Genomic DNA, 25,535 nt, shown 5'->3' with positions numbered 1-25,535 from the left:
TATTCTAAAGTGGCTGTTCTCTTCACTCATCCTAGTTCGTTCCTTCCCATCTCCAAACACCTTTCCATGAAAGTGCAGAGGTACGAAACGTACCCTTTTAACCCTCCCTTCCCACTTTGGGATGGCTTACAGCTGCTTGAGAGGATAGACCTGGTGGAGCCTCAATTTAACATCTCATCCAAAAGATTCAACTTGAATACTGCATTTGCTGCTCACAATGCAGTATCCACTACATTTGCAGTCTCCTCCTCCTTCAATATTTGTAGCCTGGTCTACACTGTGGTTGACACTCCAATACCTTCTGAAATAGTCTAGCAAGCCACTCAGTTCAAGGGCAATTATGGATGGACAACAGATAATGTCCATCTCCCATGAAAAAATAAAAACATTGGGGAAGACCATACCCAGGTTGGGTAATTCAACTTCGCTCAATAACTTGGTTCAACGTGACGGCAAACTTCTGGTTACGCACCGATTAAATTATCCACTTCATTGATAATCTGACCTCAGCCTCCGTTGTTCTAATGAAGTTCTCATTTTGAAGTACTTCATTTTTCAGTTAAGGACCTTAGAAGTACAATAAAGCAAAGTCGATTTATTCAAGTAGGCTTACATTAACACTGCAATGAAGTTACTGTGAAAATCCCCTAGTTACCATACTCCAACACCTGTTCAGGTACACTGAGGGAGAATTTAGCATGGCCAATCCACCTAACCAGCACGTCTTTCAGACTGTGGAAGGAAACTAGAGAACCCAGAGGAAACCCAGAGAGATGTAGGGAGAACGTGCAGATTCTGCATAGACAGTGACCCAAGACTGGAATTGAACCCAGGTCCCTGGCTGTGTGAGGCAGCATTGCTAACTGCTGTGTCACCGTGCCGCCTCAAGTGTTTCTGCCTGGCTTCAAACCAAGGACCTTGCAGATGATAGGTGAACGTGATAACCACTACATTACAGAAACACTTTTAACCGCCTTCTGGGTTCAACATTGAGTTTAATAATGTGACATTAAAATCACTGCTATTTTTTTCAGACAGCAAGAGCTGGTAATGGTTCTACTGTTATTATTTACAAGTTCTCTAGACCCACATGTTGTATCTTAACTTGTCCCATCACCTCCCCATTTGTTGCCTTGCACCATCATGTTTTTGTGACTTAATCTCTTTTGTTTTCCGCTCTCATCACAGACCTTCCTTTTAGCTCTTTCCTTCTGTTCTTCACTTCATGTCCTTTTTCTACCTCTGCTTGCTCACCACCTGAAATGTTAACTGTTTCTGCCTAGATAGATGCTATGATGTGGAGATGCTGGCGTTGAACTGGGGTAAACACAGTAAGAAGTCTCACAACGCCAGGTTAAAGTCCAACAGGTTTATTTGGATGTACAAGCCACTAGCTTTCAGAGTGCTGCCCCTTCATCAGGCAAGTGGGAGTTCTGTTCACAAACAGGGCATATAAAGACATAAATTCAATTTACAAAATCATGCTTGGAATGTGAGTCTGTAGGTAATCAAGTCTTAAAGGTACAGACAATGTGAGTGGAGAGAGGGTTAAGCACAGGTTAAAGAGATGTGAATTGTCTTCAGCCAGGACAGTTAGCAAGTCTGAGGGTTGCAGATTGTGTAACATGAAACCAAGATTGAGGCCAACCTCATGCGTGCGGAACTTGGCTATCAGTCTCTGCTCAGCGACTCTGCATTGTCATGTGTTGTGAAGGCCGCCTCGGGGAACACTTACCTGAAGATCAGAGGCTGAATGGCCGTGTTCGCCAACAGGAAGAGAATAGTCTTGCCTGTTGATTGTCAAGCAGTGTTCATTCATCCGTTGTTGTAGCAACTGCATTGTCTCCCTAATATACAATGCCTCGGGACATCCTTTCCTGCAGTGTATCAGGTAGACAACGTTGGCCAAGTTGCAAGCGTATGTATCGTTTACCTGGTGGATGGTGTTCTCACATGAAATGATGGTATCTGTGTCGATGATCCGGCATGTCTTGCAGAGGTTCCTGTGGCAGGGTTGTGTGGTGTCGTGGTCACTGTTCTCCTGAAGGCTGGGTAGTTTGCGAACAGTGATCTGTTTGAGGTTGTGCAGTTGTTTAAAGGCAAGAAGTGCGGGTGTGGGGATGTCCTTGGCGAGATGTTCGTCTTCATCAATGACACGTTGCAGGCTCTGGAGAAGATGTCGTAGCTTCTCCGCTCCAGGGAAGTACTGGCCGACGAAGGGTACTCTGTCCGCCATGTCCTGTATTTGACTTCTGAGGAGATCAGTGCGATTTTTCACTGTGTTGTGAGATTTCTCGCCAAGGCCATCCCCACACCTGCACTTCTTGCCTTCAAACAACCGCACGAACTCAAATAGACCATTGTCCACAGCAAACTCTCCAGCCTTCAGGAGAACAGTGACCACGACACCACACAACCCTGCGACAGCAACCTCTGCAAGAAGTGCCGGATCATCGACACGGATGCCATCATCTCATGTGAGAACACCATCCACCAGCTACACAGCACATACTCTTGCAACTCGGTCAACGTTGTCTACCTGATACGCTGCAGGAAAGGATGTCCTGAGGCATGGTACATTGGAGAGACCATACAAATGCTACGACAATGGATGAATGAACACCGCTTGACAATCACCAGGCAAGAGTGTTCTCTTCCAGTTGGGGAACACTTCAGCAGTCATGGGCATTCGGCCTCTGATCTTCAGGTAAGCATTCTCCAAGGCAGCCTTCATGACACACAACGCAGAATCGCTGAGCAGAGACTGATAGCCAAGTTTCACACACATGAGGACGGCCTCAATCTTGGGTTCATATCACGCTATCTGTAACCCCCACGACCTGCCTGGGCTTGCAAAATCTCATCGACTGTCCTGTTTGGAGACAATACACATCTCTTTAACCTGTGCTTAACCCTCTCTTTACTAACATTTTAAGACTTGATTACCTGTAGAGACTCGCACTCCAAGCATTATTTTGTAAATTGAGTTTGTGTCTTTATATGCCGTATTTGTGAACAGAACTCCCACTTACCTGATGAGAGGGCAGCGTTTCGAAAGCTAGTGGCTTGTGCTATCAAATAAACATGTTGGACTTTAACTTTAACTGGTGTTGTGAGGCTTCTTACTGGATAGATGCTGCCAGACTTGCTGAGTAGTTCCAACGTTTTCTGTTTATGTTTCAGATTTCCAGCATTTATTGTATTTGGTTCTGTATGGACTCTGATGGACTTCACAGCTGAATTCAGCTGAGGGGTGCTGGGAATATTTGGCTTACCTTTCAACAATGTTTTAATGTTTCTTGCCTTCTACAGAGCTGGTGGTGAGAGCAGTGGACACTGGCTTTGATACTTTTTTTCCCTGCCTCTTGGAGCAGGTCAATCTTGCACATGTTTATTTCAGAGACTGGCAATCCCTTAGTACTCTGACAGAAGTGACAATCAGGGGGAGCTACACTAGATGTTTTTGTCTCTTCCTCCTGGTAGTCTGCAGTATTGAAGCCAATTGTGTCCCAACTTTAATCAATTAACTTGACACACAAAGGAATTGAACTTGAAAACCTTTGGCCTATATGCCTTAGTGTTGTACTGAATGGCATCTTTATCTGTAGGAATTCTGTTTGGATGTTATATCTGATGAGTAATAAATTATCTCCTATTTTCATTAAATCATTTGAAATGCTGGTAGCCAGTAGGCATTGGACTTGCAACCACAGTAACTTGGAAACCTTCACTGTAAAATAAACACATTCTCTTTCACCAACATTTTCCCCTAATTTTTTGTATTTTGGTAAAAGAAATTTGATTTGATTTATTATTGTTACATGTATTAACATACATTGAAAAGTATTGTTTCTTACGCGCTTTACAGACAGCACATTTTGTGCATAGAGAAGAAAACGAGAGTGCAGAATGTAGTGTTACAGTCATAGCTAGGGTGTAGAGAAAAATCAACTTAATGCAAGGTAAGTCCATTCAAAAGTCTGACAGCAGCAGGGAAGAAGCTGTTCTTGAGTCAGTTGGTATGTGATCTCAGATTTTTGTATCTTTTTCCCAAAGGAAGAAGGTGGAAGAGAGAATGTCTGGGGTGCTTGGGATCTTTAATTATGCTGGCTGCTTTGCTGAGGCAGCAGGAAGTGTAGACAAAGTCAATGGATGGGAGGCTAGTTTGCGTGATGGACTGGGCTACATTCACTACCTTTTGTAGTTCCTTGCGGTCTTGGGTGGAGCAGGAGTCATACCAAGCTGTGATACAACCAGAAAGAATGCTTTCTATGATGCATCTGTGAATGTTGGTGAAAGTCATAACACAAGCCAAATTTCCTAGTCTTCTGAGAAAGTAATGGTATTGTTGGTTGGCTTTCTTAACTATGGTGTCGGCATGGGGGACCACAACAGGTTGTTGGTGATCTGGTCACCTGAAAACTTGAAGCTCTCGACATTTCTACTTCATCCCTGCTGATGTAAACAGGGAAATGTTTTCCTTTTCATTTCCTGAAGTCGATGACAATCTCCTTCGTTTTGTTGACATTGAGGGAGAGATTATTGTTACCGCACCAGTTCGCCAGATTCTCTATCTCGTTCCTGTACTCTGTCTCATCGTTGTTTGAGATCCAACCCACTACAGAGGGGTCGTCAACAAATTTAAAAATTGAATTGGAGGGGAATTTGGCCACACAGTTGAGGATGATCGTGGAGGAGGTGTTGTTGCCCATCCTTACTGATTGTGGTCTGTGAGTTAGGAAATTCAGGATCTAGTCACAGAGGGATGTGCCGAGGCCCAGGCCATAGAGATTGGAAATGAGTTTCATGGGAATAATAGTGGTGAAGGCTGAGCTGTAGTCAATAAATAGAAGTCTGACATAGGTGTCCTTGTTATCTTGGTGTTCCAGGTTTGAGCGCAAGTCCAGGGAAATGGTGTCTGCTGTGGACCTGTTGTGGCGGTAGGCAAACTGTAGCGGATCCAGTAGTCCGGGAGGCTGAAATTGATTCATGCCATGACTAGCCTTTCAAAGTACTTCATAATAATGGATGTCAGAGCCACCAGTTGATAGTCATTAAGTCACACTGCTTGGTTTTTCTTAGGTACCGGGATGATGGTCGTCTTCTTGAAGCAGATTAGGACCTTGGATTGTTGTAAATCTTGTTGTAAATTTAGCCTGGTTCCTAAATTCAAAATGTTTGTGTTTTCTGGCAAACCAAGTTGTTTTGTAATTTTTGTTGCAGTGTACACGACAGGTCCTTTCAGAAAAGCTGGGCCGTGGTTCAAGGACTGTGGATCTGGAGCTTGAATCACAGATAGAAATACTGAGAGACACCAAGAAAAAGTATGAAAATCTCCTGCGACTAGCTCGACAAATGGCAACACAGTTCTACCAAGTGGTACAGACACAGCGGCAACTTGGAGATGCTTTTGGAGAACTTAGTGTGAAGTCTCCTGAACTCCATGTATGTACTCTGCTTATTTTAATCTACCTTATTATTATACTTTCACTGATTTAACATATAATCGTAATTCCTAAAGAGGGTAGTTTGATTGCAGGTTTTGCTGAGGCACTAATGAACTATACTATGGTATGAGAGCTTGTACTGTTTGCATGCAAAACTTACGATGTGACACGAACTTCACCTCAGCAAAAACAAGCTGGAACAAGAGTTGCAGGTTACGTTGATCATGGGGGCTCTTTTATTTAAATTAGGGCATGCTCCAAGCCTTCAATTCCAATTTGCCCATTTCCTTGCACCCTTGCTTTGCGCTCTTAGGTTTTAAAGTGCATCTCAGTCATCCAACTTGAGACTTAACATAAGAATGTCAGATCTAGGAGCAGGAGTCAGCAATTCAGCTCCTTGAGCCTGCTCCACAATTCAACACAATCATGGCTGATCTCATCTCAAATCTTATCTCCACCTTCCTGCCTGCTCCCCACAACCCTTCACCCTGCAAGTAATTAAAAAGCATATACGTTCATCCTCAAGTAAAGGAACCAAAACTATACACAGTATTCCAGATGCGGTCTCACCAATGCCTTATCCAATTACAACAGCACCTCCCTACTTTTATATTTTATTCCATTAGCAATGAATACCAAAATTCCATTTACCTTCCTTATTACCTGTTGCACCTCCATACAATCTGCAGTTAATGCACAAGGACATCCAGATCGCTCTGCACTAAAGCATTTTGGTTTCTCTCCATCTCAATAATAAGTTACCTTTTTATTCCTCCGACCAAAATGGACAACGTCACCCTTGTCCACATTAAATTCCATTTGCCAAATTTTAACCCAATCACCTATCCATAACCATTTGTAAATTTATTGCCTCGCTGTAGCTTCCACCTATTGTGTCATCCGCAAATTTGGCCATAGTACATTCATACAGGTCTTTACTCCAGCTCCATTTCCTTTATACTTCATGGAAAGTCTTACAGGTTCAAACAATTTTTTCTTTGACATGCCCTGCTGCATGGCCACACAACAACCTGGAGGCTCCTGCACAGGCTGTGCACAAGATGTTTCCTTTCAGTTCCTGCACGTGCATGACCATGCATAAAATTTAAATGATCCATGCACTTAACAAGTTGTACCTGCACTAGAAAACAAAAATGGAGAGTATATTGGTTAGGACATTATGGCCTGATTTTTTTTCTTGAAGTTGGGTGAGATTGTGGTGGAAATGGGTCACATGAGTCTTTTTTGACCCATATGCCCTGACCTTGATTTTCCCCCCCACTCCAGACAAGCACCTAGCGCTCTATAGGTGCAGATGGGTGTGATAGAACCTGTGCATTTCACTTCCACTTTTACCTGTTACTAATAGTCCCCTAGTCAAAGATGGTTGTAGGTCTGCAGCAGTGATAGTGATAGTTCTAAAGTGCATTCTTGGAGGGGTGCAGTAGAAGCCACTTCTTCTCCAGTTTTGTCCCCATTTGACTATATGTGTAAGACTTGAGGGGGACATTGTGCCAAAAACATACTGTGAAGACAATCCAACCCTCTCCATCTTTATGTAACTATGTTATTTGCAAACAGGAACAGGAGCAGCTGCAATGCCTTTTTACTGCATTGGCCTTCCAACATCTGTTGTTCACCATCAGGAGAGTGAAAGAGAAGTCTCGGTCTGAGACCACATTGGTGCTCACATAAGTTCTTGTAGTGGAGATGTTGCAACTGTTTCTCATTCAGGATAGTTTGCCTAAACACATATCAATAATAAGGTTAATGCGCTGGTTATCATGATCGAACATTTACTAACATTCATGCAGACATTATGTTTGCTGCTGGCTAAAAATTGTGGGCAGTGCTTACTGAAATCCATGACCCAAAGAAGGAGTACAAAATGTGCTGGGAATATTCAGCAGCTTGGACAGCATCAGTGGAGAGAAAGAAAAACATGTAACATGTCACTGATCAGAAACATTAACTGTTTGTCCATAGATTCTATCAGCTGGATATTTTCAGCATTTTCTGTTTTTATTTCAGATTTCCAGCATCTGCAATACTTTGCTTTAGTATCTTGGAAAAGCAGTAAAGAACTTGCTTATCTATATGATTCAGACCATAGCTTCAAACCTCAGAAGAGGATGTTTAACTTTTGGTGTGCCTGATCACTTTGATTCACCTAATTAGATTACCACACTTTAATCACTGACCTCATACTTGTGGACAACTGTTCAGTAAATATGTTCAATTACTCCACTTTTATTTGACCCATATGCCCTGACCTTGATTTTCCCCCCCACTCCACTATTTTGCAATAAAAGCACGGGATTCCATTCTCTGCAAGAGAAGGAATAGTCATGTTCAGCTGGATTTGCCTCTCTTCTTGGGGACAATCTAAAATTGAGCAGATTGGAATTGATTTTGGAGCTCTGCCTCTTTTGAGGTTTTTGTTATGTTGGGCCTTGGAGTGGAGATTGACTTCCTAAATGTTTTAGTTGCCTGTTCTTCTCGGGTTCCCACCAAAATCTGTCGCTGTTTCTGTGATTTGTTATGGATTCAAAATGAGAAAAGACCATAAGGCTTATACATACAGACTCCTCTATTCTAATCCATTCTTTCTACCTTCCCAAGAGCCAATATTTCCGTCTCAGCATAAGGAGTTATTAAGGGAACACAGTACATCAGTGGTATTACCAAAGCCGTATTCAACCCGGTTATAGCCCTAGCTTTATTCAGAACAATCCAGATGGAGGTTACGACCCAAAACTCTAAGTACGTTGTTCAGTGTCAGATAGTAAGAGCCAATGACTGACCGCTCCCAATTTTTTCAGATTTTATCGGCTTTAGCTTACAGCCACCTATGCAATACTCTTTCCCTAAATTCTACATGCCTGGATGTTTACCTACATTGAAGGACATTTACCAGTCTTTTTACCAATGTTGCATAGCACTTCTGTTAAATCACTGGATGTGAGCCAAAGCTAAAGTTTTTGAGCCAATGCTGCAGTTTTTGGTCTGAATGAAATTAAATTGTGAAATATCATTTGTTTGGTTTCAGTCCAGGTGGCATTTGGGTAGTTGGATTGATGTGTCATTTTGAAGTAACAACTTCCTGTTCAGTTTTTTGCAATGAGACTTGTCATACAGCCAGACTTTGAACTCGATACACTAGTTGGATGCTGACCAACTTGTATTCAGCTGTGTTGACTAATGTCTTTGTTCAATACTTGTACGTTAATCAAAGTAGTTGGTAAGCTCATACATGCCTTCATCTCTAAAACTGAAGTTAAGCTAAACTGCTTCCCCCACCTTTGCTCCTGGCTTAATCCTACCACATTCTGTGGCTCCAATCCTCCCTTCGCAGCTGTCCCCAGATTTCTGTATGAAATCCATCTCTTGGTCTCTTCATTTCTTATTCTCCCCACCTCACCCAATCTAACTCTTGGCAACTTAGCTGTTTTCCTCACCCCATGTTTTCTGACATAATGAAGCTTCTCCTTCCTAATATCATGCACAGAACTACTGTCTTCATTCTCTTCTTTAAAAAAACCTATCAGCAATATAAGCATCTCTCCAATTCTTTCACCATCACCAGCCCCAAATTTCCTCTGTGATCAATGAACATGTTGCCACCCAGCACATCATTGATATTTTCAACCATTCCCTGTTCAAACCATGTGGAGTTTAGTTTCCATCCAGTCTGCAGCTCCAAGAAAGCCCTGGTCAAAATCACCAATCTCCTTTGTGACTGTATCTCAAATACTTAACTTTTTCCTATTTATTCTTGCAGCTTTTGCTATGATCATCCGTTGCATGCTGTTCATCACCTCCCTTTCGTGGTCCCCTCATCTTTCGACTCTCCCTTGTCCTAATCCAAGCAGACTACAGCTCCAGTGGCTTCTCCTCCTGCTCTATTCCTGGACCACCTTATTTCCCACATGCTGTCTCTTAGCAGCAAAAGAGATATGATAAAAGATAGCTCCTTTCACAACAACCAAAATCTCTACTATGCTATTGCTATTAGGCCTCTCCTGACCCTTGTTACATGAGGAGTTTAGGAAGGCATGCCAGTAGTAGCACTAAGCCTGCCAAAAAATAAGATGCCAACCTGGTGAAGTTACAACACAGGACTACATGCAACCTGAACAGCTGAACTACTACACCATAGACAAAACTAACTGATCCCACAGCCAACAGATCAGATCAAAGCTTTGCAGCCCCATCCAATCAGAAATGGGTGGCAGGCTGGCACAGTGGTTAGCACTGCTGCCCACAGAGCCAGGAACCCAGGTTCAATTCCGGTCTTGGGTGTGTTTTTGTGGAGTTTGCAATTTCTCCCCCATGTTTGCGTGAGTTTCCTCTGGGTGCTCCAGTTTCCTGCCATAGTCCAAGGATGTGCAGGTTAGGCAGATTGGCCACAATGTGTGGGATTACAGGAATAGGATGGAGAGTGTGTCTAGGTGGAGTGCTCTTTCAGAGAGTCGATGTAAATTTGATGGGCCAAATGGCTGCTTTCTGCACTGTAGGGTGTCTGTGGTCCTAATTAACTGAAGGAGTAGGATTCAAAAATATCTCCACTTGCACTGATGGCAGAGTCCAGCATGTCAATGCAAAAGATAAGGTTGAAGCATTTGCAACCATCTTCAGCCATATGTGCTGAGTGTGTTGTTATTATATGTCTTCTCTAGTGGTCCCTAGCATCACTGTTGTCAGTCTTCAGCTAATTTGATTTGCCCATGCCATATCAAGAAACAGCTGAAACCACTGGACGCAGCAAAGACTACTGGTCCTGCAACATCTGGCTGTGGTAGTGAAGACTTATAGACAAGAACTAGCCTTTAGCTAATCAAGCTGTTCCAGTCCAGTATACAACACTGGCATCTACCTGACAATGTGAAAAATTGCCCATGTAGTTCTGTCCATAAAAACAGGACAAATCCAATTGGTCAGATCATGTCCCCAGTAGTCTATCCTCAGTCATTATGAATGATGGCTATCATTGACTACACTCTGAAGTTGTACTCAGTGAAAAGTAATCTCTAATGCTCAGTTTGGATTCTGCCAAGGACGCTCAGGACCAGGCCTTGTTAGAGCCTTGGTCCAAACATGAACAAAAGAGCTGAACTCTAGAGGTGAGGTGGGAAAAATTGACCTTGACTTCAAAGTGGCATTTAACTGAGTGTGGCATAAAGGAACACTTGCAAAATTGTTAGGGGAAAACTCTCCATTAGTTAAAATCATACCTGGATCAAAGGAAGCTGGTTGTGATTGTTGGATGCCAGTAATCTCAATCTCATGATTTCACTGCAGGAGTTCCTCAAGATAATGTCCAAGGCTCAACCATCTTCAGCTACTTCATCAGTGACCTTTCCTGTAACATGAGATCAAAAGTGGGCATTTTCACAATGTTCCATATCATCCATGAGTATTCAGATATTGAATCAGTCTATACCGCATGCAGCTAGACCTGAATAGCATTCAGGCTTGAGCTGATAAGCGGCAAATGATATTCATGCTTAGCGATGATCATCTCCAACTAGAGAGAATGTAGCCACCTCTCGTTGATGTTCAACACCATCACTATCACTGAATCCACCACAATGAATATCCTGGTGTTAACCGTTGACCAGAAACATAATGCAACCAACCGTATAAATACTATGGCTACACAAACAGGTCAGAGACCAGTAATTCTGTGGTGAGCAACTCACCTCCTGACTCCCAAAAGCCTATCCACCATTTACAAGGCATAAGTCAGGAATGTGATGGAATATTTCCCCACTGGTCGAATGCAACCCCAACAACATTAGAGAAGCTCAGTACCATCAAGTAGCCCTCATCCACATTGACACACAGTGCCATTCTTTCCTTCACTGTCACTGTTTCACAAAGCTGGAACTCCCTCCCTAACAGCATTGTGGGTGTACCTGCACCACATGGACTGCAGTTATTCAATACAGTGACTCACCACTACAGTTTCGAGAGCAATTAACATGAGCAATCGATGCTGGCCAGTTTTTAGTGACGAGATCCAGCTCAAGGGTGGTCAGAAAAGAGACTGGTTTGGTATTGGCAGCATCTGCAGAACCAACCAGTTCCTCAAAACCGCTAGTATCTCTCAGGATTCCCTTGTTCTACTTTAACTAACTTACGTAACATATCTACTTCCAACTGTTGTAAGAGGAGAAACTTAAAAAAGAGAATGTGCCAATGCAAATTAATTCTCAGCAGATCCCTGCATTCTGAACCTTCGTGGAGAGTCAGTAAAAATAGCCAGAATCTCCTCCCACTTAGGCGATGCTTTCTTGTCTTTTGCAATGGGTAGCTAGATGCTTCATCTGTCTGACTGTAATCTAGTTGATCCCATAAACAAATTTTTAAAAATGCTCGGGACAGTCAGTGAAATGTTTTTTCAAATCCCATTGTAGCTCAGGATAACAATATCAAAGCAAGGGCTCAGATCCCGCACGTATGTTTGGAACATCTAGCCATATCGCCATTCTGCCCATAGCAGCCTGGCTACCGTAGTGCTTCCTGCCGACTTGTCAGGTATTAATGCATGGGTTAAACCAGATTTCCTTCAACTTAGCTTCATCTGAACTGTAGCCCCTTGTTTGACTCCACAAAGGAACCCTGTCCCTGCCCCACATTTTACACAAAAGCTTTGTTTCAGGGGCCTCAATCATAGAAATATTCTTGTATTCTTTAATGTATTGAGCTAATGCTGTAATAAGACAAAGCCCTGACTATATTGGTGCACCCTCTTTCAGCATTGCATGAATTTTCTACTGATCTTTTTGTATATATTTCAATTTCATTCTCTTTATATTTCAGGAAGAATTTGGATACAATGCTGAAACCCAGAAATTACTGTGTAAAAATGGGGAGACACTTCTTGGAGCAATTAATTTTTTCATTGCCAGTGTGAATACTTTGGTGAACAAAACAATTGAAGACACATTAATTGCAGTTAAATATTACGAAAATGCCAGGTAAACCATTTGTATTGCTGAAAAGACTAAACATATTTTAATTTGAATAGAGTATTAAATGAAAGATTTGCAGCTGAAATACTAAAAATAATAGTACATTTAAGCAGTGGCAGTGCGTATCTAATTTATTGAAGAGTTATTGAAATTCAGAAAAATGGATGTTCACTTATTCCTATAACACATCATTCTGCAGAATTCAGTGTCTTAAGTAGTGCATTCTGTTTTCAATTTATAATGATCAGACATTTCCCATTATCCACACACAAGCATATATTAATTATAGCTACCAGGAAGAAGTGCACTCTAATAATGTGTTTCTCCAACTGGCATCTGAATGTCTAAATACAATTATGGTCCTGTTCCATTATTCAGTAGTACGTGGGGCTTTATTTAGTTAATGGGTCTCCTTTTTTTGCTAGCTCTGGGTGATGTTACATACACTAGTCAGTATGCAGTACATTTTTGAATAATAATCCAAAGTTGATTACTGGAGTTTTTTTTGCCCAAACACACACACAATCTCAACAAATGCTAACTTAAGAGAACATTTCAAATAATGAAGGCACTTCCTTGCTACTTTATGTTCATTGTCAATGCGCACACAATGATCTCCATAACCTGTTTAAGACCAAACTTGCAATGTAGTGTCGTAACATGAGACATGCACTTTAGTTCACAGCAAAACGGATGATAAGGGTCAAACAGTGTTTTGTACAGCGCATTGTTCACGTTGACTGAATACTTGTTTGAATGGCAGTTCTGTTTAAGTAGCAATGTTTAGTTATTGGTGGTAACTTCAAATTGTCTCAACATGGGAATTGAACATTGTTTAACTTTCCCATGGTATAAAGTACATATTTCTCCAGTTGAATATTATTTTTAAACTTTCCTTTCCAGCCATTCTAATAATTTCATTACTTTTATAATTTCCTTTCCTCTCTTGTATTTTCTACCCAAACATCTTATGAAGGAGCTGACTCCTTTGGGTAAAGCTGTATCCAAAAAAGCCAGGGGGGCGGGGGCAGGTGCATGGACCTAGCAGGACTGAGATAAAAAAGGCAGACTAGATTAAACATGTGATGCATTTATGTAGAACATTGTGCTGAGATTCATCTTCAAGACCACACGTGAATATCATATATTTGCATGAGGTTCCAGAGGATATTATTGACATGGTTTCAGCAATACACGGGGAAATAGAGTCAGTAAGTACAAGGTATCATCATCTGACTCTACTTCCCCCTGTGTATTGCTGAAACCATGTCAATAATATCCTCTGGAACCTCACCCAAATATTTGATGTTCACGTGTGGCCTTGAATTTGAATGGCAGTACAATATTCAATGTAACTGCATTACATGTCTAATCTAGACTGATTTATTTTCCAGTCCTGTTAGGTCCTTCTGTCTCCCTCTGTTCCAACCACTTCCACCCCATCCCACCTTTCCCTCCGCCATGCCTGTCTCTTCACCACCACCCCCCATCACCACCACCATTCTTAATGTGGCTTTCTGACTTTGACTGAAAGATGTTAAGAACATAAGAAATAGGAGCAGGAGTAGGCCATCTAGCCCTTCGAGCAGTTCCACTTTCCCGCTTTCTCCCCATAACCCTTAATTCACCATCCTTTCAGTGAAGAAGTTCCTCCTGAACTCCGTTCTAAACTGCCCCCCCCCCCCCCCCCGCCTTATTTTGAGGCTGTGCCCTCTAGTTCTGTTTGCCTTTCTAAGCGGAAAGAATCTCTCTACCTCTACCCTATCTAGCCCCTTCATTATCTTGTAAGTCTCTATAAGATCCCCCCCTCAGCCTTCTAAACTCTAACAAGTACAGACCCAGTCTATTTAATCTCTCCTCATAAGCTAACCCCCTCATCTCTGGTATCAGCCCCTGGTGAACCTTCTCTATATTCCCTCCAAGGCCAATATATCCTTTCGCAAATAAGGGGACCAAAACTGCACATAGTACTCCAGTTGCGGCCTCACCAATGCCTTGTACAATTGCAGCAAGACCTCCCTGCTTTTATATTCTATCCCCCTCATGATAAAGGCCAACATTCCATTTGCCTTCTTGATCACTTGCAGACTGGGTTTTTGCGATTTGTGCACAAGGACCCCCAGGTCCCGCTGCACAGTAGCATGCTGCAGCTTTTCACCCTTTAAATAATATTCCTTCCTACTATTATTTCTACCAAAGTGGATAACCTCACATTTGCTAACGTTATACTCCATCTGCCAGGTCCTTGCCCACTCACTCAGCCTATCTGGACCTCTCTACAGACTTTCCGTGTCCTCCACGCAATTTGCTTTTCCACTCATCTTCGTGTCATCAGCAAATTTTGTTACCCTACACTCAGCACCCCCCCAGATCGTCTGTGTATATGGTAAACAGTTGAGGACCCAGCACCGATCCCTGTGGCACTCCACTAGTTACCAACTGCCAACCAGAAAAGCATCCATTGATTCCAACTCTGCTTCCTGTTAGATAACCAATCCTCAATCCACGCTAACACTTTACCCCCAACTCCATGTACCTAACCTTCTGCAGCAACCTTTTGTGAGGCACCTTATCGAACACCTTCTGGAAATCTAAAAACACTACATCCACCGGTTCCCCTCTGTCTACTGCACTAGTCATATCTTCATGTGATCATATGATCATGACACCTTGCACTTACTGACTCCATTTCCCCCTGTGTATTGCTGAAACCATGTCATAATAGTGCGGTTCTTATTTTCTGACATTATGGCCTCTCTACTGTGCTTTTAATTGTTGCTCTGACCACCTCTGTGTGTTCTTCATAATCCATCTTCCTTACTCTTTCAACTCCACTTCATTCTACATCTGGTCCTGAAAAGAACCTCTCTCCCCAAGTCACTTTTAACTTTTCTTACATCTCTGAGTATAACCAAAATATTTCTAGCCAAGGCTTCACTTCCCATCCTGCACTGTTAAAAAAAATACCAAGATTCCATCCTCTTGATACTGCTCTTTCTTATCTACAATCTGCTTGAACACATCTTAAATATACAACAGGTCCATATGTGCACACATGTCATCTAACTCTATCTCTTGACTCCTCGAATGCCTCTATGTTACCAGACTGACGTATTGACATGGATTTTCCATGGTAGCTTCCCAGGTAAGCACTGGAAAAACAGGTTCTGGTCTCCCCAACTCAAATTCTGCACCTATTCAATCCACTTCCCTGAAAAAAATGAGCCAGATTTTTCACAGATCAAATGCCATCCTATTTGATCAAGATGAGCTTCCAACCCCTTATTATCTCTACCAAAAGGTTGTCTATTCCACCTCTAATATAATTATACCTCTAGTATAATTTTCCTCCAACCTTGCTTCAGCCCATCTGCAACTGATAACTTTATTCATAGTTATGATATCTCCACTGTTTATTTGCCTGGCCTGCCAATCTGGACCCTCTGAAATACTCTGTTCATCCAAATCTCTACCTGCTTTCCCATCACCCCTCTTGTGAATCAACATAATTTGTTCCTTGTTGCCCAGTGCTGTAAGTTTAAAATTCCTACTCATGAGTTTTTGAGGAAGGTAGATAGCGTAGTGGTACTTTTGCTGGATTAATAATCCAGAAACCCAGGCTAATGCTCGAGGGACATGGGTCCAATTCCCTCCATTGCAGCTGGTGGAATTTGAATTCAATTAATAATATGGAAAATAAAGAATATAAAGATAGTCTCAGTAATGGTGACCATGAAACTATTGTCGATTATTATAAAAACCCATCTGTTTCACTAATGGCCTTCAGGTAAGGAAATCTATCATCCTTACCTGGTCTGGCCTACATGTGATTTCAGATGCCCGGCAATGTGGCTGACTCTTAGCTGCCTTCTGAAAAGGCCGAGCAAAACCACTCAATTCAAGGTCATTTAGGGACAGACAACAAAACAATGCCCATGTCCAATGGAAGAATAAAGGAGAAAAAATGGTCTTGCCTCTCTCTCCTTAACCAGTTCTGATCCTACAGTTCCCCCAGACAAAATCCTTTTTCTCCAAGTTCAATTTCAGGCCCTAAAAACTGTCCCACCATTTTGTTCTCTTTTCTTTATAGGTTTTGGATTTTCTCTTATTTTGCTTTCAGATTGCAGCTACCTGGTCCAGCATTTATTGTTTTTTCTTGCTCCATCATCGTTTCCTTTGGCCCTGTGAGACTAACTCTTCTGTCACTTAATGTCTCCTGTCCACATCATTTCCTTGTACTTCTCCCACCTTGTCTCGCTCAGAATCTATTACATCGCTAACCTGTCCCACTTCTGATGACGGTCATTGACCTGAAACGTTAACTCTATTTCTCTCCCTCCACAGATGCTGCCTGACCTGCTGAATATTTACAGCATTTCTGTATTTATTTCCTCTTTCTCTGATTCTGGCCTCCTCCCCATTCTCTTTGCTTCCCCACCCCTCCACCCTGCACCCTTCACTTGTGACTATACTTTAAGCTAGTTTCTATGTTCTGAACAATGCTATTTATCATCCTATCATCCCACCTCTACTTCTCTCTTCAAGAATCTCCTTAAACCCAGTTCTTTAACTATGCTTTTGAACATTGTAATATTACCTATTTTAGGCATGCACTATTTTCCTCAAGTCCCTGCAAAATGCCTTCATGTTTTTCTACATTTAATGCCAGTTTTTGTTATTGATCCAAAAACCACATACATACATTTTGAAACAGGGCCACTGAAAAAGATCAGGAGCTGGGTCCCTGGGTTTGTTCTCTCTATTCCTCCCACAAACCTAGTACTGAGTTGCTCCTCTACAAGTTATAGCTGTAATCTGCTAATACAGCTGGAACTTCTCTGACCTGTAATGATCACTTATTTACTGAATAAACGCACTGAACCATTTGGAAAGCCTTGTTTTCAACAATATTTCATAAAGAAATAACAATGTTAATCCTCACCACTTTTCTGTATTATTTGTTTGGAGAGCTACAATGCAGCAACAGAATCTCGGGTTTCAGATGTCTTTGCAAGGTTATCTGAACCCAGTGACTCTGTTACATCATTGCAATAAACCATGAGAGCTGGCAGCTGTTGTAAGCAAGCGCACCTTGTCCCCCTGTAAAAATTACAATTGCAACACATGCTGTTTTGTGAGTAGCAACTTTTTCTCTGGGGGCAGTGGCAACACTTTTCTGATGTAAACTCCAGCAGTGGGACAGTTAAATGAAGTCTGTATTCTTACAACACTGAAACATTGGATAGTATGCATTGTTTATCTGTTCATATCTCCTTGTTTGACGGGGAACTGTTGCATCGCATATTATTAGTGTTTTAATGGCAAAATGTAGGAAATTCTCTCATCACCTGTACACCATAATTAAAAAATAAGCTGCAGCTGCCTGTGAAGTCGCCCAAAGGTGTGCCTGTCAGGTTGATTGGCCATGCTAAATTTCTTCTTCATGTCAGAGGGACCAGCTAGGGTAAACGCATGGGGTTATGGGGATAGGGCCTGGTTGGGATTGTGGTCGGTGCAGACTCAATGGGCTGAATAGCCTCCTCCTGTACTGTATATTGAGATCTGATTTTGTTTTTGATGTTTAGAGTCGTAGAGATTTACAGCATGGAAAGATAACATACAATTCTACAGATACTGCGATTCTACTGAACACATTGTAAACTAGACTTTGATGTGTTTTTATTACCCTGGCTGAGTGGAGAAAAAGATTTATTTTCAGAAGGTGTATTAATTGGTTGCAGGTGATTTCAAGCACTAATTTTTGTACAGTTGATGTTGTGTTTTGTGCTGCAGGATAGAGTATGATGCATATCGTACTGATCTAGAGGAACTGAACCTTGGTCCTCGCGATGCCGTTACAATTCCAAAAATTGAACAGTCTCAGCTACAGTTCCAGATTCATAAAGAAAAATTTGACAAACTTCGAGGAAGTGTTTCAGTCAAACTGAAATTTCTGGATGAAAACAAGGTATTTAAAAGCTAGTTAAGTTTAAATTTTAAGTTTATTTATTCGTGCCACTTATTCTGAAACTGTGTGCACCTAGATCTGCATTCCTTCACGAGGGAAAATATCCTCTCTGCATCTACCCTGCCAAGCCCCGTAGAATCCTGTATGTTTCAATATGTTCACCTCTCTCTACTAAACTCCACAATGAATACAAGCTCAACCTGTCTCGTCTTTCCTCAAAAGATAATACCTTCAGTTTAGTTAAAAGTTTATTTATTAATGTCACAAGAAGGCTTACATTAACACTGCAATGAAGTTACTGTGAAAATCCCCTAGGCATCACACTCCGGCGCCTGTTCGGGTACACCGAGGGATTTAGCATGGCCAATGCACCTAATCAGCACATCTTTCTGATTGTGGGAGGAACCTCTGCACAGACAGAGACGCAATCTGGGAATTAAACTCTGGTCCAAGGCACTGTGAGGAGTAGTGCTAACCACTGTGCCAGCCTAAGTTGTATGTAATTGCACGTGACTAACCAGGATTATATGTAGTAATGTGGTGTTAAATGTAAGGGATTAGCAAGACCAAAAGACACAAATGTAATTTAGATTCCATTATTCATAGAATCCCTACAATGCAGAAAGAGGCCATCTGGCCCATCGAGTCTGCACTGACTCTCTGAAAGAGCATCCCAGGCCTTTCCCTATGTCCTATCCCTGTAACACCATGCATTTTCCATGGCTAATCCACCTAATCATCACATCTTTGAACTAAGGGGCAATATTGCATGGCTAATCCACCTAATCATCACAACTTTGGACAACTTGATTTTACATTATATTTCTAGTTAAAAAGCAAAACCTATGATAATTTGCGAAGCAGAGAAATAGCTTTGGAATTACCATAGGAATTTCAATGCGGCTTGGGGATGCAAAAATGACAGATTATAGTGCAACCTCTGTTGGGAAGATAAATCGGAGTGTGACAATAGACAATCCAATCACTATTATAAGTGTGAATATTGGCAGTTAGCCTGGCAAAAGTTGACAGGAAGTACATGCAGATAAGGTTAGCATTAGTGATTGATCCAACACATAATTCTAAAAGGTGGCCTAATCGCACCACAAAGGAATAATTTCAACGTTTCAAATATTTAGTAGAGGTAATTTATGAGTAAGGGCTTCTTCACTTAAGAGCAAAATTAGACTTGCATTAGGTGAACTGAGAATATCAGGCTGTAATGTTACAGTAAATGACAGGCATGATTCTGATCAAATTAAAAAAGTTGTGTTTGTATAATATCTTGCACCCAAAGAATATCCCAGTGTGCTTGATATTCAGTGAATTACTTTTCCCCCGTGTGTCATCACTGTAAAATGAGCAGACTTTTTGTCATTACAAAGTAAAATATTCTATGCACAGTATTCTCCTTGACATTTGTGTGGAATGTAAATGGCAGCTTAGACCAATTGGGTGAATTAGCCAGTTTCTGTGCTGAAGACTAATTGTAACTCTGTATGTATACATGGCTGCAGCAAAGGGAAGTATGAGGGCATGTTGTTACAAAATGATTTTAAATTCACCACAGCAAAGATCCTGACATAAATAAGCAGAGGGGGTTTGCTTGTTAGAAGAATGAGGGGAGATCTCATTGAGACGTATAAGATGATGAATGGGATGGATAGGATAGAGGTGGAGAGACTCTTCCCGCTCAAAAAAGACAGTAGGACTAGGGGGCACAGCCTCAAGATAAGGGGGGGTGGTTTAGAACGGAGTTGAGGAGGAACTTCTTCACTCAAAGGGTGGTGGAATTCTCTGCCCGTTGAAGTGGTGGAGGCTGCCTCGCTAAATATTTTTAAGACGCGGGTTGATGGGTTTTTGATAAGAGAGGGGATTAAGGGTTATGGGGAGAGGGCAGGAAAGTGGAACTGAGCCACGACAGATCAGCCATGATCTTATTGAATGGCGGGATGGCCGACTCCTGCTCCTATTTCTTATGTTCTTATGTTCAAACCAGTCAATGTGAAGAGGAAATAAAAACAGAAAATGCTGGGAAAGCTCAGCAGGGTCTGGCAGCATCTATGAAGAGAGAAACATGCTAAATTGCCCCTTAGGTGCCATAAATGCAGCATGGTGGCACTGCGGTTAGCACTGCTGCCTCACAATGCCAGAGACCTGGGTTCGATTCCTGGCTCGGATGACTGTGTGCAGTTTGCACGTTCTCCCTGTGTCCGCATAGGTTTCCTGTGGGTGCTCTGGTTTCCTCCTACAGTTCAAAGATGTGCTGGTTAGGTGGATTGGCCATGTTAAATTACCCCTTAGTCTCAGGGGGACTAGTAGGGTAAGTGTATGGGGTTATGTGGATGGGGCCTGGGGGATTGTGGTCAGTGCAGACATGATGGGCTGAATGACCTCCTGCACTGTAGGGATTCTATTAACACTCCAAGTCTGTATGAATCTTTTTCAGAGCTGAAGAGAGGTAGAAATGCGATGGATTTAAACTGTTGAGGAAGAGTGGGACAGGTGAACCGAAAGTCAGGAATTGGTGGGAGCTCGGGAGAAACTTGACAAAGATGTCATGGACACAAGACAAAGAGAACATTTATGGTAGTGTTAAAGATAAAAGAAACATAAAAGTGACATAAAGGATAGATAGCAGTTAATAGCAGAATAAGGGTACGTGCTTTGTGAAAGCAACCATAAGAACAAGCTACAGATGACCCTCTGTGGGGAGGGGGTTGGGAAAAAAAAGGAATTTTAGAAAATCAAAATGGAGGACAGAGTTCATGGTCTGAAGTTGGTATGCTCAGAAGGTCAGAAAATTTGGTGCTATTACTCCAGTTTACATTGGGCAACAGGGTGTAAAGAGAAGGTTGACCTTCCCCCAGACAGTAAGAGGCACTCCAGCTCCATTGAGAAGATGGCTGAACTCTGACAAGCTGCATCATACTTCCTATTGTGGTTGACTTTGGGAATTAGATCTTTACAACAACAACTTGCATTTCTAGCATTGTTAGTAATGTAAGCATTCTCAAAGCATTTCAAAGAATGCTATAAAACAAGATTTGACACTGAGTCACATATGGAAATGTCAGATACTTGATCTAAAAGTTAAATCTTAAGGGGTATCTTAAAGAAGGGAGGAGAGGTTTAGGGAGAGAATTTCAAAGCTCACAGCCTCTTGCTGCTGACGGCAAGCTGCCAGTGGTGCACTGACTAAAGTCAGTGTTGTGCAAGAGAGCAGAATTGAAGGAATGGAGATTTTTCAGTGGTTCAGAGCAGGTGGCAGAGCTTTGGAAGAGGAAGGCCTAGAGGGATATGAAAACAAATATACCTAGTGCCAAACCAGCCATTGCATGGGGAATATGGAGATCCTAGGAACTCAAAAACTTCACTGGGAGTTGTAAGCGATGTCTGGTTACATCATTCACCATGAAGCGAACTAAAGTTTCTACGAAGTGAAGCTTCGTACTAGATTTATACCAATTTTAAAAATCAAGCTTCCACTGTCTAACGTTTTTTTATTTATTTGTTCGCAAGATGTGGGCATCCCTGGCGAGGTCAACATTTACTGCCCATTCCTACATGCCCTTGAAAAGTCTTGAAACGTTGCAGTGCATACAGCTATAGTGATGTAAAAAAGGGAACTCAAGGATTTTGACACAGTGACAGTGAAGGAACAGCAATATAGTTCCAAATCAAGATAGTGTTTGGCTTGGAAGGAAACTTGCAGGTGGTGGTGCTCCCATGCATCTGCTGGTCTTGTCCTTCTACATGGTAGAGGTCATGGATTTGGAAGATGCTGTCAAAAGAGCATTGATGAATTCCTGCGGTGAATGTTGTAGATGGTGCACATGGCTATCACTGTGCATCAGTGGTGGATGGAGTACCAATAAGTGGACTGCTTTGTCCTGGATGACATCATCAAGCTCCTTGAATATCGTTGGAGCTGCACCCATCCAGGCATGTGGAGGGTTTTCCCTGGCCAATATTTACCCCTCAAACAACATCACTAAAGTAGATTATCTGGTTATTAACACATATTATAATGCCTTCCTGTCTTCATATTAATTGCTATACTTCCTATAGTAACTACACTTCAAAACTAAAATTACTTTGGGTTGTCCTCAGGATGTGAAAAGCACAAAATAAATGCATTTTTTCTTTCTTCCTTGCCTGCAACTTGCAATATTTATTAATAATGCATCATTTATTTTCTGCAACCAAATAAGCTATAGTCAAGCTCCACAAAAAATGTCCATTATTGCTATAAATTAAATCATAGGTCAAAAGAGTGATACAATTCTATTTAAATTCTGAAATTGGCAGGCCATAATCTTACCTTCTGGCCTGCTGGCTGATGGGCGAGGCAAGCTGGTAAGATCACGAGAAATCAGTTGTTTAGGGGGAGATGCTGGCAATCGGCTGCAGTAATAGGGCAGGGGCTAAGGGGCTGGATTTAGCCCACTGAGGCCAGCTGATAGCAGCCAAGGCACTGACAGGTCTCTGTGCTCTGAGCACATAAACCTGCATGTGCCCTATTGCGCCCTCTGCTGCTATCAGCCGGCTTTCGGGTGATTTAGGCCCTGCTAATGATGCATTAACAATAATAATGCAAGTTGCAGGCAAAGAAAAAAGAAAGACAAAATTGGTGAATTCAAATTTGTTAAGATTGTTTTCACAGAGTATGATAAAATTCAGTTGCCCAAAAAAAGGCACAATTTTTCTCCCGTTTTCATGCTTGTTCAGGACTTAGAATTTTTTTGGTAACCCCATAGGGTTTTGTGTCTCGTATAAGTGCACTTAACATAATAGTATTTCATACTTAGTTAGCTGTGTCTTAAAGTTGTAGAGTGATTTTGTTGAATAGGTTGGGGCAAATATTAATAGTTCTGAGGTGAGTCTGTATGTTGCCTTTTTTGTCTTAAGGAGCAGGAGAAGTTACTGGTGATTTGTTTACCAAATCTTGCACTGTATACTTGTGAATGAAGGAGATTTGAATAGTGCTGCTTCTGCCTTTCCACAGATTAAAGTGATGCACAACCAGCTCCTTCTCTTTCACAATGCTGTATCTGCCTATTTTGCTGGTAACCAGCAACAACTTGAACAGGTGCTCAAACAATTCCACATCAAGTTGAAGGCTCCTGGTTCTGACGGTCCTTCCTGGCTGGAGGAACAGTGATGTCTCGAAAGCCGAAGCTACGACTGATGCAGTTATAAAATCTATTTGAATTCTTTTTTTTCCATGTTATGAGACAGGGAAGCAGTAAGTAAAATTGTGGTCTATGATATAACTGTTTCTCACTTTTTTTGCTATATGTTAATCTGAAAAAAATAGATTGAATATGGTTGTTTTATGTAACTAAATAAACTTTATAAGACCAAGACCTAAGAAAAATATTCCTTTTTGTACGTGGGTTAGAGGGGGATAGTTAGTATATACCTACATTCAGATTTGCACTGAACAGAAACTATAGATTTGTTTGGTGTCTTCTGGTCACTACAGTGTAATTGTTTGAAAACATGATTGATAATTTTATATGCTGATTATTTCACAAAAAGGGCACCTGAGTTCACAAAGCAAGTGAACCATCAAGCAAAATGTAATGACTTTATAGAGCAATAGGATAGATAGCCCCTGAATGAAGCATTTGTGCTGAGTAAAATGGCTGCTTTAGCACTCCAAATTCCAGCCAGTACTGTACTTCCAATGGACTGTTTATTCATTTGTTAATTTTGTCAAATAAGAATCCTTGAGACTGCATCAGGGAGGGCAATATGTAATTTTATTACAACAGCATCAAGCAGTGACATTAATATTTGCAAATATCTGGTGATATTGGGAAGTATGTTAACTTGGTGCCATTTACTCACAAGATTTGCTTGCTTTTGATTTGACATCATTGCGATTTTCTTAAAGGTGCAACTTTAATTAAGCCACGTACCAGCCTTATGTCTCCAATCGTGTGCCTTTAACAATACATTTTCCCATTCTGTCATGTTGCTGAAGTTCTTGAAACGTTTTACGATTCTCTATTTCTTGTTACCACTTCCAAGGTGACAAGGGGAAGGGGTGGATGTGGGAGAAAAACAAGATTGCATTAATTATTACCTCCTTATATTTCTGTTGTGGGATTATTAACTGCATTTGGCTTCAATCTTCTAGCCATGCTCACTTTATTTTTCGGTAGTTTACTGTCATTCACTGATTTTTTTTCATTCTATGTAGACAGTCTTTGAAATTAATGCTCCTACATGTAATTTTTTGGATTGTCATTCTGTTTAAGCTTTGTGGCAATGCCGTCTGCATTCTGTATATCAAATATTTAACATTAAATTAACCTCATATTTTAATGTAAATCATAATTGCATTATTTAATTTTTTTCTCCATAGTTGTCAGTCACTATTTGCTATTGAAGTTAATATCCGGAATGTGCCTCTATTATAAATACACTATGTACAAATTAAAAGGTGTTTGCTGCAAGCCAAGTTTCTGAATGCTACTGTTTTAAAAAGAACACGTGGGACATTTTTAAATCTCCTGTATGAATACATAAGTGAGATTGAGTCAGCAGCTTTTTCATATTGTTGCATTTTCATGAGCTTTCCCAGAATGTCCTTGCAATAAAGGCCTTTGAATTACTGGGGAAGTTGTGTGAAATAAGATTGTCAGTCTGTGATCCAGTAGGTATCAGAATCTCTACTAAAGGAAGATGACATGGTTACAGTTCTGAAACTTGTAACCTAGTTACTCTGTGTCTTAACACTATTCATGCTATTATTGTGGACATTCTGTGAAAGAGCACTTATCCATGAAAGAGCATTTATTGATACCAGCAGAATTTCCCTTACATAGAGTTTGATGTTAACAGGTGAACAGAAAAATACAGTCCTGGGAAAATATTCTCACTTGCGTAGTCAAAACAGAAAACCTTCACAATTTTTTTTGATGACATTCATCACAATCTGTTTCCTGAACATGAAGTGCAATATGTCATCTTACTGGCTGGCACGGGGCACTGCTTATAAAAAAAGAATAAATCACACTGTTTTATTTTTCTATCCTGTCCTATCTCTCCAGCCCCCTCAAACTACCCATGTCTCTGTCTCTGCAGTTGTTCCAGACCAGACCACACTTAAGGTGTGCAGCAATAGATGAA

General features: G+C 41.3%; 1 protein-coding gene across 3 annotated transcripts in view; it reads left to right on the top strand.

The window, feature by feature from the left end:
* arfip1 (ADP-ribosylation factor interacting protein 1 (arfaptin 1)) overlaps positions 1-25,025 on the top strand; it is a 182,213-nt gene extending 157,188 nt beyond the window's left edge. For all 3 annotated transcript variants that reach the window (XM_080192629.1, XM_080192619.1, XM_080192611.1), the window contains 4 exons: positions 5,224-5,445; positions 12,273-12,430; positions 18,218-18,392; positions 23,401-25,025. In XM_080192629.1, coding sequence (XP_080048755.1) covers positions 5,224-5,445; positions 12,273-12,430; positions 18,218-18,392; positions 23,401-23,556 — 711 coding nt within the window. In that variant the 3' untranslated portion in view covers positions 23,557-25,025. The remainder of the gene's footprint in view (positions 1-5,223; positions 5,446-12,272; positions 12,431-18,217; positions 18,393-23,400) is intronic.
* Positions 25,026-25,535: the final 510 nt, after the last annotated feature.

The sequence above is a fragment of the Carcharhinus amblyrhynchos genome, chromosome 1 (assembly GCF_965287045.1).
Source record: "Carcharhinus amblyrhynchos chromosome 1, sCarAmb.v2.hapA, whole genome shotgun sequence".
NCBI classification, from domain to species: Eukaryota; Metazoa; Chordata; class Chondrichthyes; order Carcharhiniformes; family Carcharhinidae; genus Carcharhinus; species Carcharhinus amblyrhynchos.
Note: the sequence above shows the minus strand (reverse complement) of the source record. Positions and strands in the feature narration are given on the sequence as shown.